The sequence below is a fragment of the Tachypleus tridentatus genome, chromosome 2, assembly GCF_004210375.1.
Source record: "Tachypleus tridentatus isolate NWPU-2018 chromosome 2, ASM421037v1, whole genome shotgun sequence".
Taxonomy (NCBI): domain Eukaryota; kingdom Metazoa; phylum Arthropoda; class Merostomata; order Xiphosura; family Limulidae; genus Tachypleus; species Tachypleus tridentatus.
Genome location: NC_134826.1, coordinates 66,954,197 through 66,966,862, shown reverse-complemented (window position 1 = coordinate 66,966,862; position 12,666 = coordinate 66,954,197). Strand labels below are relative to the sequence as shown.

The following is a 12,666-nucleotide window of genomic DNA, read 5'->3' as shown; positions in this document are numbered from 1 at the left end:
GTTTATGTATAGACTGTTTTTTCACTATTTTATTAAGATTTTTAAGTGGAGTATCCATACTAAAGAAAGGGAAATTTCAGTGCCCACTGACCCCTCCCACCATGGAGCCCTATGAGGGGATGTACTACAATGTCAAACGAGGACACTGCAGAAAAGCCAGGGTTTTGTGAGCACTATACCTAAACACCAGCATCAGATATAATGTCTACAACACCTGTTTAGAACATCCAACACTGCTACTTGGTTGACTCTAGCCCGAGTGGACCAGCCGATTGACCAAAGGGAGCCACCCCAAGACTGCCCGTCTACAGGAATTCAAAGCAAAAGTGGTATGTTAGGGTTGGAACCCTCAACCACCAGGATCCTCTCCTCCCCTTCATGGCTTGCTACACATGGCAAACATGTGGGTGGATGTTTAAATTCCAGAAGAGGTATATTGAAAGCACAGAACCTTCCCTGGGAGTTCCCCTCACCACATACAGAAATCCACACTGAGGGGAGAACTAAAAGTGTTTACTTCAGGAAATAATTATTCCCCCCTTCCCCACACAACTATTTGTGTTAGGTGTATATTTATAAAAACAAGAACTTATAAAATCCTCCAGTGATCACTAAGTCTTCTGTGTACCATGATATGGAACCTGACACATTACACACACACTTATACAGTTTTTCTGAAACTTAGTATGTATTAGTTAACTAAAAACATGGAATACAAATCTTACCCAAATACAAATCGGCCAGCTTCCATCACCCAAAACTTATTCACCAATGCTCCAACTGCAAATACAAACTTTAAGAGAAAGAACAATTTTTTTGTAATATTTACAGATCAGTATCCATACAAACAATTTATTAAAATGACCATACAGAAATAACTAAGTGACATTCATCTGCTGCCTACAAAAATTTATTGCACCTACAATAGTATAACATAAATAATTAAAAGTTATACCTGCACTACCATCCTTAACTTCTAATTTCTGGTTTCCCTTTTAAACTAATGTGAAGTGTTGCTGTGCATAACTACAATTATTTATAGCAACTCAGTCTGTAAGTATTCCATGTGTTTAACTAGTGATTTGTATAGAGATCACCACTTCTTTTGACATTTAATCAACCTTATATTCCATCAGTAACAAAACACTGTCTCAATGACTACATTGACTTATCCACTGCCATGCCAAGATATTTTTTCTCTGAACAGATTCCTGTCAATATATTAATTGTATAATCAAATTACAATAACCCAAACGTATACCATTTATTAAATACTTTTCCATATTACCAATTGATCAAAGTTGTTCTGTAGCACCACATTCTCAACGTAGCTGCAAATACTTATTAACTGTGCCAGAATCATTAATATAAATGAAAACAAAAAACTAAGTACTAACCCTTGAAGCATTCCCTCAGTAGTGAGGATTCAGTTTCACTGAACTCCTTTAATAACTTTTTCTTTCATCCAATCATCCTGCAGTTCCATTTACTAACCCACCAATGTGATTAATAAGGTAAATATTTTGCGTAACTTTTTGAAAACCTAAGTACATCAAGTCCGTCATCCAGATAACACGACATCCCCAGAAATAGTTAACAGGTTAGGATGAGACAACTTCCCTTTAGGAAATCTGTATTTCACTAGATGATAAATTTACCAAACTTCTTTTATCAGACTCTTCAGGATTTTCCCTCTAATAGAAGTAAGATTATTTTGTATTGATCTCAAATTTCTACAGCTACTCTTACACTCTCTTTACCAATAGGAACAACATTAAAACTTCTACAATACCCAGACACCTACATTTTGTCTACTGACCTACATAAATGAAAGATTTGTAATCCAAATTATGACTCCACGACTCCAATACCCATGAATACCAAGACCATGTATATCAAATACAACTGTGCAAACCAGAAGTCAGAAACTGGTCTGTTCACAGTTCAAATGTTGACCTATGCCATTTCAATTAAAAAAACAAAACAAACTTCACTATATCATTTAGTACCACTATCTCTTGTAAAACAGAGAGAAAAGAATATTTACAAGATAATCCATTCCATATTCTTCAACAGTGACCTTGCTATCAATATCCTCATTAAAACCTTGATGTCAGTTTTAACATTAGCTATACATTTTTATAAGCCCTTTTCAATTTCCTGTACTTCTGTTAATCTTCTATCTTCTCTCTCAGTATAACCCTCACAAAATTAACATCTTCATCCTTGACTTTCTCCTTCATATTTTTAGTAGGTCAGTCAAGTTTGGTTCTTCCCTCACACTATTAACTTGTTACTTAACTTACTAATGATAAACCTTGTATATTCACTTTGAAGTTCTAAAAAATAAGAAATAAATTCAGTTATTTTTATCCCATCATGTAATAAAACCTCAAACATGATTATATAATGATCACTAACTGTTTCTCCACTTCAACTCTTGGAATGACACTCATTAGTGAACAGCAATAAATTTAAAATAGTATCTTCTCTGGCTGGCCCTCTAGCTGTTTGGTATAAAAAAGAAACAACCCTGAACCACTTCTTCACAGAATCTCTCCTCCCCACTATTTGACTACACACAATACCAGTCAATGTCTTTAAAATTACTCTTCTATAATTATTAGATTGGTACCTTTATTAGTAATAAACCTGATCTACATATACCCATATTAGTTACAACCCTGATCTCAGTATACTATTATTAGCAGTAACCCTGATCTCTGTTTACTTTTTTTTTTAGTAACAAAGAAGTGAGCACAAGAAATAAAGAAGTAGAGAAAAAGTCAAGTGCAGTACAGTCAGAAAAATTTAGAAAACATGAAGTTAGCTGGTGTACAAGTGGTTAGCCTTAAGAGTTGATGCATTTGACAGATATAAATAGAACCTTTTGTTTTATCACAGGGTATTCTAAAGTAACTGAATCTGTCTGTGTGGACTTTGACAAACAGGAGACAATTATTTAAAGTTTGAGATACAACTGTTCTAATCCACAGAGTAACATAAGCAGCTGAATCAAAGATTTTACACTAAAAATGAAAGTAGAGAAGAAATTATGGATTTAAGACAATAAAAAAAAGTATTCAAAGCTTTAGATACTACTGCAATGTTCTATAGTAAAAAGAAAGTTTCATACATGTTCTACTAGTTTTGAATATATTATTTTCAAACAAGTGGACTGTGTGCTTTTATTGTTTGAATTTATCACCAATAAGTCAGACACCTCCTGTAGAAGAATCCCAGCCCACATATACATAAAAACCTTGCAAACTGGAAAGAAATAAATTGCATCTAAAATTGTTACTAGATACTTACCAACACAATTAAACTTCTCTACAAAAAATATGTTTTTAAACAGCTATGAAACAGATTTTAAATACAAATTTTTAATTTTAATAATTACAAAAACTGACAATGTGATATTTTTCAAGGCTTGCTAGATACATTTAGGACTAAATAGCTTGAAAAACAAATCCATAGACTAAATGACCTACATGTACTTAACACAAGTACCATAACTCAAAAAAACAAAATTTTACTTCTGAAATTGTAGATGTAAATGAGTTAAATTAAATTATCAAAACAAAAAATTTACAAAGTGACAATAAGTTAAAAAATTTGTTAAATCTAAACTTGAAGCTAGGAACTCTTTCTTCTACATTACAGTTTGCCAAAATAACACTATGTTACAAAATTTTTACTTTTACTTGTTCCTGAGCAGAAAGTGTCATTTCCCAATTCTTATGCCTAAAGTTAATAGAAAAGACCTATTTTTCTCTTCAAACTTTGCTTCTGTGACCTGGGTAATGAAATTTTCAACTTTTCCCATTTTCCAGAACATTCCAGGCAGATTCAGTGCTGAGTAGCTGATAGAGAATTTTCTTGAACTTACAAGAATTTTCCAGGATGTTTTAGAACTTATGAGAATTTCAAGAACCTTTCAGAATTTTCTAAAACTTTCCATAGTAATATACACACACACACAGGGGCTCACCACTCAAAACTTCACTTCAGTTCTAGCTGCCTAAGTGAATACATATACCTGATTTTATCAGAGATGGCATCAAGAAGCTACAAGAATTCTCCAAACACATTCCGCTATGTAGGCCAATTTATCAATACAAGAGCAAAAAAATACTCTGTGACAGCATCTGCTAAAATATGTGAAGCCTGCAAGGCATATTTTGGCATACCTAGCAGGGATCAAAACAAACCCTGGGCACCTCATTTTACCTGCGAGCACTGCAAAAAAAAACTCTAGAAGGTAAGATGGACAACTTTTGCTTTTTTGAATAATAAGATTTTATATTATACAAACTTTAGACCATTTAAAATTTACATATCTTTTAATTCTTTTTTTTTATTTTCAATAGTATAGAAAAAATATAAAGTATTTTGCATGAACCTCTTACACATTAGTTGTGGATGAAATAAATTTATTCTTCATAATAATTTTATTTTGCTCTTTTGCAAGACAGGAAAGAGGGGAAGAGAGAGCCATGAGGTTCACTATCCCACGAATTTGGTGTGAACCTACTGACCACTCAGGCAATTGCTACTTCTGCATGGTGGACCCTTACAAACGTTGGGCTGGCAAGAATGCATCTGCTATCATGTATCCGGACCTTCCATCATCCATTGCCCCAGTGCCACACTGCCCTGAGTTGCCTGTACCCACTCCATCAGAGAGAAAGCAGCCATTCTCAGAAGAGAGCAGTAAATCAGAAGACACTGAAGATTCAGATTACAATTTCAGAGGTGCAGCTGGTGAGAGAAACCCATACTACCCCAACCAAAGAGACCTCAATGATTCCATCAGAGATCTTGGTCTAACAAAGTCAAATGTTGAGCTTTTGACATCTAGGCTCAAAGAGTGGGATTTATTAGATGAAAGTGTGCAAGTCACAAATCAGAGAAAGCATCACCGACATTTTTTAAGCTTCTTCACTCGTCAAGAGAGACTCCACTTCTGCCATAATGTATCTGGTCTGTGCGAAGCAATTGGAATTGCCTGTAACCCAAACGAGTGGTGCCTCTTCATTGGTAGCTCATCCAGAAGCCTCAAAGTTGTGCTGCTCCATAACGGAAATAAGTATCAGTCTCTTCCCCTGGCTCATTTGGTACACCTCAAGAGCAAGGCAAGCACTTCCACCATGATATACTGGACTTTGAACACTGCTACCAAGAAGCATATAATGAAAATATGATGGGAGACTATATTTGGGGGCTGATACACGAAAGTGATTTAAATTACAGTCGCAGATCTCGAAAAACTATTCACTTCTAAACATTTTTGTATAACTTTAGTATAAATACACGTAAATCTTGATTCATATGTTGTTTTATTCAGACCTTATGTAAATGAATATGTGCAAATTTGCCTATTTTTACATAGAAAATAGGTTAATTTCTAAATTTCATTGTCCAGGTCACAAAAACAAAGTTTGAAGGAAATAATGGCCATTTTCTGTACTTTTACAACATAAGCAATTAAGAAATAACACATACTATCCAGAGACAAACTTTGTGCTACATAGTGTAAAATAAGCATGGTATTACAGCTTTATACAAAAAAAAAAAAAAGTAACACTAGTAAACACCAACATGTCATGTACTGAAGTGGTATGCTTACCTGTCCAGCTAAAATAAAAAGACTGAAAATGATAGCTCCTAATCGAATTCCAAACACTCTATCAATTAAAAATCCACCAAAAAAGCAGAGCACAACATTTGGCCAGGAATACCAGGCATACAATGCTGCAAACTGAGATGTGGTTATGTCCATATCCTCTATTATCTGGCTTTGGAGAGCTCCTGGGTTATCATAGCAGAAGTAGCTTCCTGGAAAACAAAACATGTGAACATTACACTCTCAGTAAAAGCTTCAAATTCTTAACACTTGTTACCTTTTTGTACATCTTTATGTAATAGCTACTCAGATCACCAAAGATATAAGGAGACTGATACATCAATGATATGTATAAGAATCCCATAAAAGGGATTATACTAATGTTATACACTAAGAATTCAATAAAACAAAAACACAAGTTAGAAAACAAAAAACTGTATACAGCTAAATTATGCACAATAAATATGTTACAACATGTGTAAACAGGAAAGTCTGGTTTTATTTCAACAGTACAACATTTCAGATTTACTTCCACTGTCTGAAACATATGCAAGTTGGATCCCCACACTCCTCTACAACTATCCTATGTTCTGTGTGGCTAATATTATACAGCAAATTAAATTGCAGGAAGTAAATTTGTACCTATGTGATGTGTTTTAAAACTTACTTACCCATATTAAATGAAACTATATACTACACTTGATATTTTATATCAGTAACTGAAGACCATGTAAATACTGACTAGTAGTCCACAATTGAAACCTCCAAACACATCCAAAGATAGTAAGATATATTACAGTACTATGTTCAGTTACTGTTGTCTTATTACAACTCATGACATGTCCAGTGTGTGTGTGAAATTAAAGTGTCAAATGTTCCTAAAAATCACATCACTCACACAAAATAATTGCAACTACGGTCTCATACTAGACAAAAATAATATCTCAACAACAGAAAAGGAAGTATAATCTCAACATAACTGAAGATTAAATACAATGAATTTAAGATTTAGTAGCCGAATATCATTACAAATGGTTGGTTGTTGCCAACCATAAGGCTATACAAAACCTATGCCCAAAACAAGTATCAAATCCTGTTGTTTTTTTTAGCAATGTAAAGTTTTTAGCTTAACACTGCACTACTGGAGAGCTACTGCAAATGTAGTTTCTTTTGCTTATATTGTCTGTTGTGTATTTTTTATAGCAAAGCCACATCAGGCTGTCTGCCGAGTCCACCAAGGGGGAACAAAACCCTAATTTTAGCATTGTAATATATTATCTATTAACTTGTAAAATATTTGGCTGATATCAGGCTTATAAGAAACAGCTAGCTGATGGTGTTAAAACCAACAACAAAGAATTCCTGAGTATGTTCAAGATGGGCAACATATTAGAATGGGAATTGGTCCCTTAAAGGATGCTGATGGTTTTCTTTGTACATTGTGAAACTGTTAAGCTCTTAAATATTCTCTTCTGTTTGTACAAAAGAAGATGCAATATTCCTCATCATAAGCATTTTATGAAAAATACTGATCAGTTGGTTGGCATTTTATGGCACAAAGCAACTAGGTTATCTGTGCCAAAAAACAGCTAAAAAATTAAAAGTAAATTAAAATAATTAAAATTTGTAAAAAGGAATCAAGTTAAAACAAAACGAAGTTTAATTTTTGAATTAAAAACTTAAACAGTGTTAAATCCAATTTTTAAACCTAATTTATTGCAGTAAGAGAGAAAGTTAAACAAGTTATAAAAGACTTTCTGTAGCATAATTTTAACTATTTTAACTTGCCAGGATGAAGTTCAAACATCAGTGTAAGTCACGTGAAGTTGGCCTTTCCAGTCCTGGTTTTGAGTTATATGATATAAAAGCCATTTTTTTAATTTTGCACTGAACACATTTTACTTTAATTCGTAAAAAGGAAACATGTTAAAAAACAAAGTTTAATTTATTAATTAAAAACTTAAACAGTGTTAAAAAGGCCAATGGCCTTTAAAAAACTAAAAACATCTGTAAGGTGGACAGTGTCATTGGCGAGGGTGACAAATGCCCAAGGGTTGGAGAGTTGCTAATATTTATAGGTTATTCTTACCTTTGTGGTGAAAAAAAATTCTGGAGTCTGATAGAAGCAGTTTTACAAAATTATTTAATGAAATGTGATGTATATAGAAGTCAACATAAATTCATCAAAGGAAAACCTTGATATACTGATGTCTTTGGGTTTCTTTTTTCGTCTTTTCAAGGTAAGTAGTATGTTATAATGGAGACTGGTTCTTTAAAGAATGCCATGGTTTAATTTTTTTTTTTTTTTATCTTTGTAGAAAATAAGATATTTATGAAACTGAGCATGCAATGGGAAATGCTGGGCTTGACATGAATCATGCAAATATTAATCTGCCAGTGGTAAACAGAAAAAGAGGAAAGACTAGATTATTATGCACTAAAACTTTTCTAAGGCAGAATCACACAGGTAAAATCTCCGGCTTAAGGAGGTCTTCCAGCTTAGAGCTAACATACATTTCCTTAGTTATATATAATTTTTGAGCAGAACATTATACTTGCTTGACTCAAGAAAAGTGAGACATTTGTGAATAAAGTTATTATTCTGTTTATGCTCTATTCATTGGAATAAGAACAAAAATAAATATTCAAAATATACAGAAGTCCATAAAATCTTAATCACATTTATTTGAAGAAAGTGTCCAATTTCAACTGTTTCATTTTTTAATGGGCTTTCTCATGTGGTCAAAAGAAAACACCAATTCTACAGCCTTTTTGTGAAGTTAATTTTCCCCTTTCATTTTTGCATACAATCTGATAGCATTAAAATAAATTAACACTTGCAATGAAGTAGAAATTTCTAGTTCTTCACTATATTTTCATTTTGTTCATCTTTTGAATCTCTCACACTGTTACCTTCTTGTAATTCTATTATAGATTTTAAATTAATTTCATCAGTTTCTGTTAAAACATTCTTGTCAACTTTCACAAAACTTTCTGCATTCACAGAATCAACTGCATCAATCTTCTCAATCAGACTTTGGTTTTCAATAGAATCGTCATAAAAAACAACTTTTAAAAAAAGAGGGTATTTTGTAACTTTTTTTTTAAATAAGGATATTAAGTAAATTTTCCCTAAATTTCAAAATTAGTGAAGATGGGTATTTTTTGTGAGAATTATTTAAAGAGTAGAATTTTGCACTTAAAAGACAAATATATTTCTACAAATTGTGAATCTCATTTAACTGCAAAAATAATGATGGCAGGAAAAAAATTTATCCAATACTTACTATAACAAAATGTCCAAGAATTTATTAATATTTAAATAAATTAAATAAAAAATTAGTATTTAATCAAAAATATTTTTTCTGTCTCACTCAGGTTTTAGTCCTACTTGTTGATAGATGAGGTGGGTGAAAGATAGTTTTCCATCTGCATTACACAGCTTCCACTATATATAGAGGACCTTTTATAAGAGAAATCTTAAGATAATGCTGCAAAATTTTGATATTTCTGGCTTGTACAGGATTCCACCCTAAGCAGTTTCCAGTTTTGACAGTTTTACTGTAGTTAGATTTTTTTTTAAAAGTTCCTAATAAGGTGTCACACAAAAGATCAGCAAAGAAAGTCACATCAGTTAGTTTTAATATATGGATTGTAAAATGGTGATTACTAATGCAGTCCAGTCAAACTGGACCTTTGTTAATAATCAAGTATGTAAGAGCTTGGGCTTTTGTTTATTATTTTTATTAACAGCATTGATATGGCATAACTAGCAACTGGCCACCAACAGTTACATGTTATTTACTATTTCTGGGTTTACTAAGATGTTGAGGTATTACAGAATGACCTGGATTAATAGGCAAATTTGACAAATATTAGGCAAATAACCCTTAGTTACAGAAAGGGTAAGATCATGCATCTGAGTCTTTGAGTTAACATATGTGCAATACTGATGAGAACCAACTCAACATTCACTGATGAAAGGGATTTTGGCATAGTGATGGACAAGCCACTCAAGCCAATGAGGCAAGTATTTCATTATTAATAGAATTTACAGATGTATTTATTAACATTGATTGAAAGTTACAACATAATGATCTCTTGATACAAGTCACTAGTTAGGCCACATTTGGGATAATGTGTAAAGTTTTTTTTTATTCCTTATCTCAGCACTCTTTTAGCTTTTTAAGACATTTTAAAATATCTAATAATTTTTCTTCCTTTCATCATTGTATGAACCTGCTAGTAAGTTTCCAGCAAAAACTGTTTACACATGAAAATAATTGCACTATTATCCATTCTTTACACCGAGTTCATATCACACTGCTGTCAGTGTGAATTAACAAATACACATGCAGAATCATAACTATAAAAAAGTCAAAATTAAATAAAATATACTATACAATTTCGAATCAATATTGCACTCAACTCAGGTAAAGCTCACTCCAATAGCTGCAAGTTTATGAAAATTTGTTATATTTAACACCTAGACTACAGCTCTAGTCCACTACTATGTACATCATATTCTAGCTGGCCTGATTAACCTTGGTACTGGGTCAAAGGTCTTATTTGCACTAGATATAGCATATGTAGTGTAGTTAACCTAATATAGTGAACTTTGTTCTCATGGCTTCTCAGAATTGAAAAATAAATCAAGACACTCAGAAGTTTCAGATTTCTGTAATTTCGGCTACAATAATTTAAACTTCAAATTCTATCGTAAACACTAAAAAGCGACCATTTAACAAATAAAATAATATACTGAAAATCTTACCAAAGCCTAAGAAACACATAAAAAATAAAACTATAAAGCGATGCATAGCTCTTGTTGGATCACGAAAAGATGCTACACTACAACAACGGTCTTCATTTGTACTGTCATCACTATAACTTCCCGAAACATTAACAGAAACACGTGTTTCTGACAAAAGAGGGGTTCTTTCTTCTTCTGTCATTTTACTGCTGATATTGCTCTCCACCAATTTAAACTAAGATTTAAGGTTCATACGAAAATTATAAATTAAAATAGTCAAATTCAAAATACCCTAAACTTCCTATCACGTGTGGATACTCGCCACCTGCCGATAACAAACGTTTTCTTTAATAATAATTGGGACAAGAATTAAACTGCGACACTTATTTAGTTTTAAATCGAAGATGTATAACAATTCAACTTTAATATAAACACTAAACAGTACAGTAAGCAAATATTATCGCATAACTATTAAATCAAAATAATTTTCAAAATGTGAAGGAAAATTTTCGTAATTTAAAAAATTCAAATGTGAAATATGTTAAAATATTAGGCCAGAGAGTTCCTTTAACTGGCACGGCAAACAGCCAACCGGTAGGACAGTGGTAAGTTTATAGACTTACAAATCTAAAATTTGAGGTTCGATTTCTTCCGACGTACCAATAAGGTTTCACTCTAAAACAAATAATAGTAGAGCAAATGATATAGATTAAGCTTGATAATGAAATAGTTCTCAATCATTTAATTATTGTATTCATAAAGTTATAATTACGTAGAAAATTATAAATCTAATATTTGTAATGCATTATAAATCCAGGAGTTTACAAGTTATCCGAAATCCAACAGCAATTTTATGAGCCCTCATACAAATATAACTTAAAAGAATGGAACATGGATAATCTTATATTGTTCTCGAATGACGTTCTAAAATACATTTTATCATTTTAGTGCATTTAGTCTGCTTGTTTCTAGTTAAGCACAAAGCTACTCAATGGGTTATCTGTGCCTGCCTACCTTGCGTAATGAAACCTGGTTTTTAGGGTTACAAGTCTGCAGACTTATCATTGTGCCACTGAGGGCAACAAAAAGATATTTCCTTGCTCTTTTCTTTGCAATGTAAGACTAGAGGGAGGGCAGCTAGTCATCACCACCCACCGCCAACTCTTGGGCTATTTTTTTACTAACTAATAGTGGAATTAACAATATAACGTCCTTATGGCTGAAAGGGCAAACATGTTTGGTATGCTGGGGATTGGAAGTCACGACCCGTATATTGCGAGTCAAACGTTCTGACCACCTGTTTTTTTTTTTTTTTTTGTTGCTGTTTTTCAAAATGTATAGAGCAAGCTCGAATGTTTGTTTGTTTGTTTTTTTAATTTCGCACAAAGCTACTCGAGGGCTATCAGTGCTAGCCATCCCTAAGTCTAGAGGGAAGGTAGCTAGTCATCATCACCCACCGCCAACTCTTGGGCTACTCTTTTACCAACGAATAGTTGGATTGACCGTCACATTATAACGCCCCCACGGCTGAGCATGTTTGCTTACGAGTCGCACGTCTTAACACACTTGGCCATGCCAGGCCACAAGCTAGAATTCTCTTTGGTATAATGTTTTTTCTTTGGCACTGTTGTAAAAAACCTATCTGTTTGTCTGTCCTGACCGGTTTATTTGTATATGCGAGGTATACTGCTGTAGTGATTCGATATTTTCTTTCAGTAATAAACATTTATGTATATTAATCCTAAAAAAGCCGCAAAGGCAAAACGTTGGTTTAAATAAAAACATATTCTTCTATATTTATCTGAGCTACAAAGGTAGTTTTTCATAACTTTTAGCAATCTTTTAGATACCTATTCCCTCTCCCTCTTTTATCTTTTACACTCTTAATATTTATTAATTTGACTATAAATATATCTTGTATGGCACTTTCACAGTTTTATCGATTCAAGTATTATTTCTTCCCATTATTACTATTATTTTCACAAGTACATTGCTTGAAAACTTAAAAATTATAATTTTTACATAATTTTTCCTTCTTGTTTAGCTTGAAGAGTTATTTTTCTACCTTCTATAATTCTGCTTTCTAGGTGCACTGCCCCCCGCTAGTACAGCGGTAAGTCTACGGATTTACAACACTAAAGTCAGGGGTTCGATTCCCCTCGGTGTGCTCAGCAGATAGCCCGTTGTGGCTTTGCTAAAAGAAAAACACATTCTAGGTGCACTATCTCATATCGCTAAGTCAATCGAGTATTTTGTTTATATTAGCCTAATATAAAGTCTTAAT

At 32.9% G+C, this 12,666-nt stretch overlaps 1 protein-coding gene across 1 annotated transcript in view; it reads right to left on the bottom strand.

Moving 5' to 3' along the window:
- LOC143244084 (lysosomal dipeptide transporter MFSD1-like) overlaps window positions 1-10,721 on the bottom strand; it is a 38,551-nt gene extending 27,830 nt beyond the window's left edge. Inside the window, exons 1-3 of the mRNA XM_076488134.1 lie at window positions 10,404-10,721; window positions 5,633-5,841; window positions 726-793 (exon numbers count right to left, since the gene is read on the bottom strand). Of these exons, the coding sequence (XP_076344249.1) occupies window positions 726-793; window positions 5,633-5,841; window positions 10,404-10,584 (458 nt within the window). The 5' untranslated portion in view covers window positions 10,585-10,721. The remainder of the gene's footprint in view (window positions 1-725; window positions 794-5,632; window positions 5,842-10,403) is intronic.
- Between the last annotated feature and the right edge of the window lie 1,945 nt (window positions 10,722-12,666).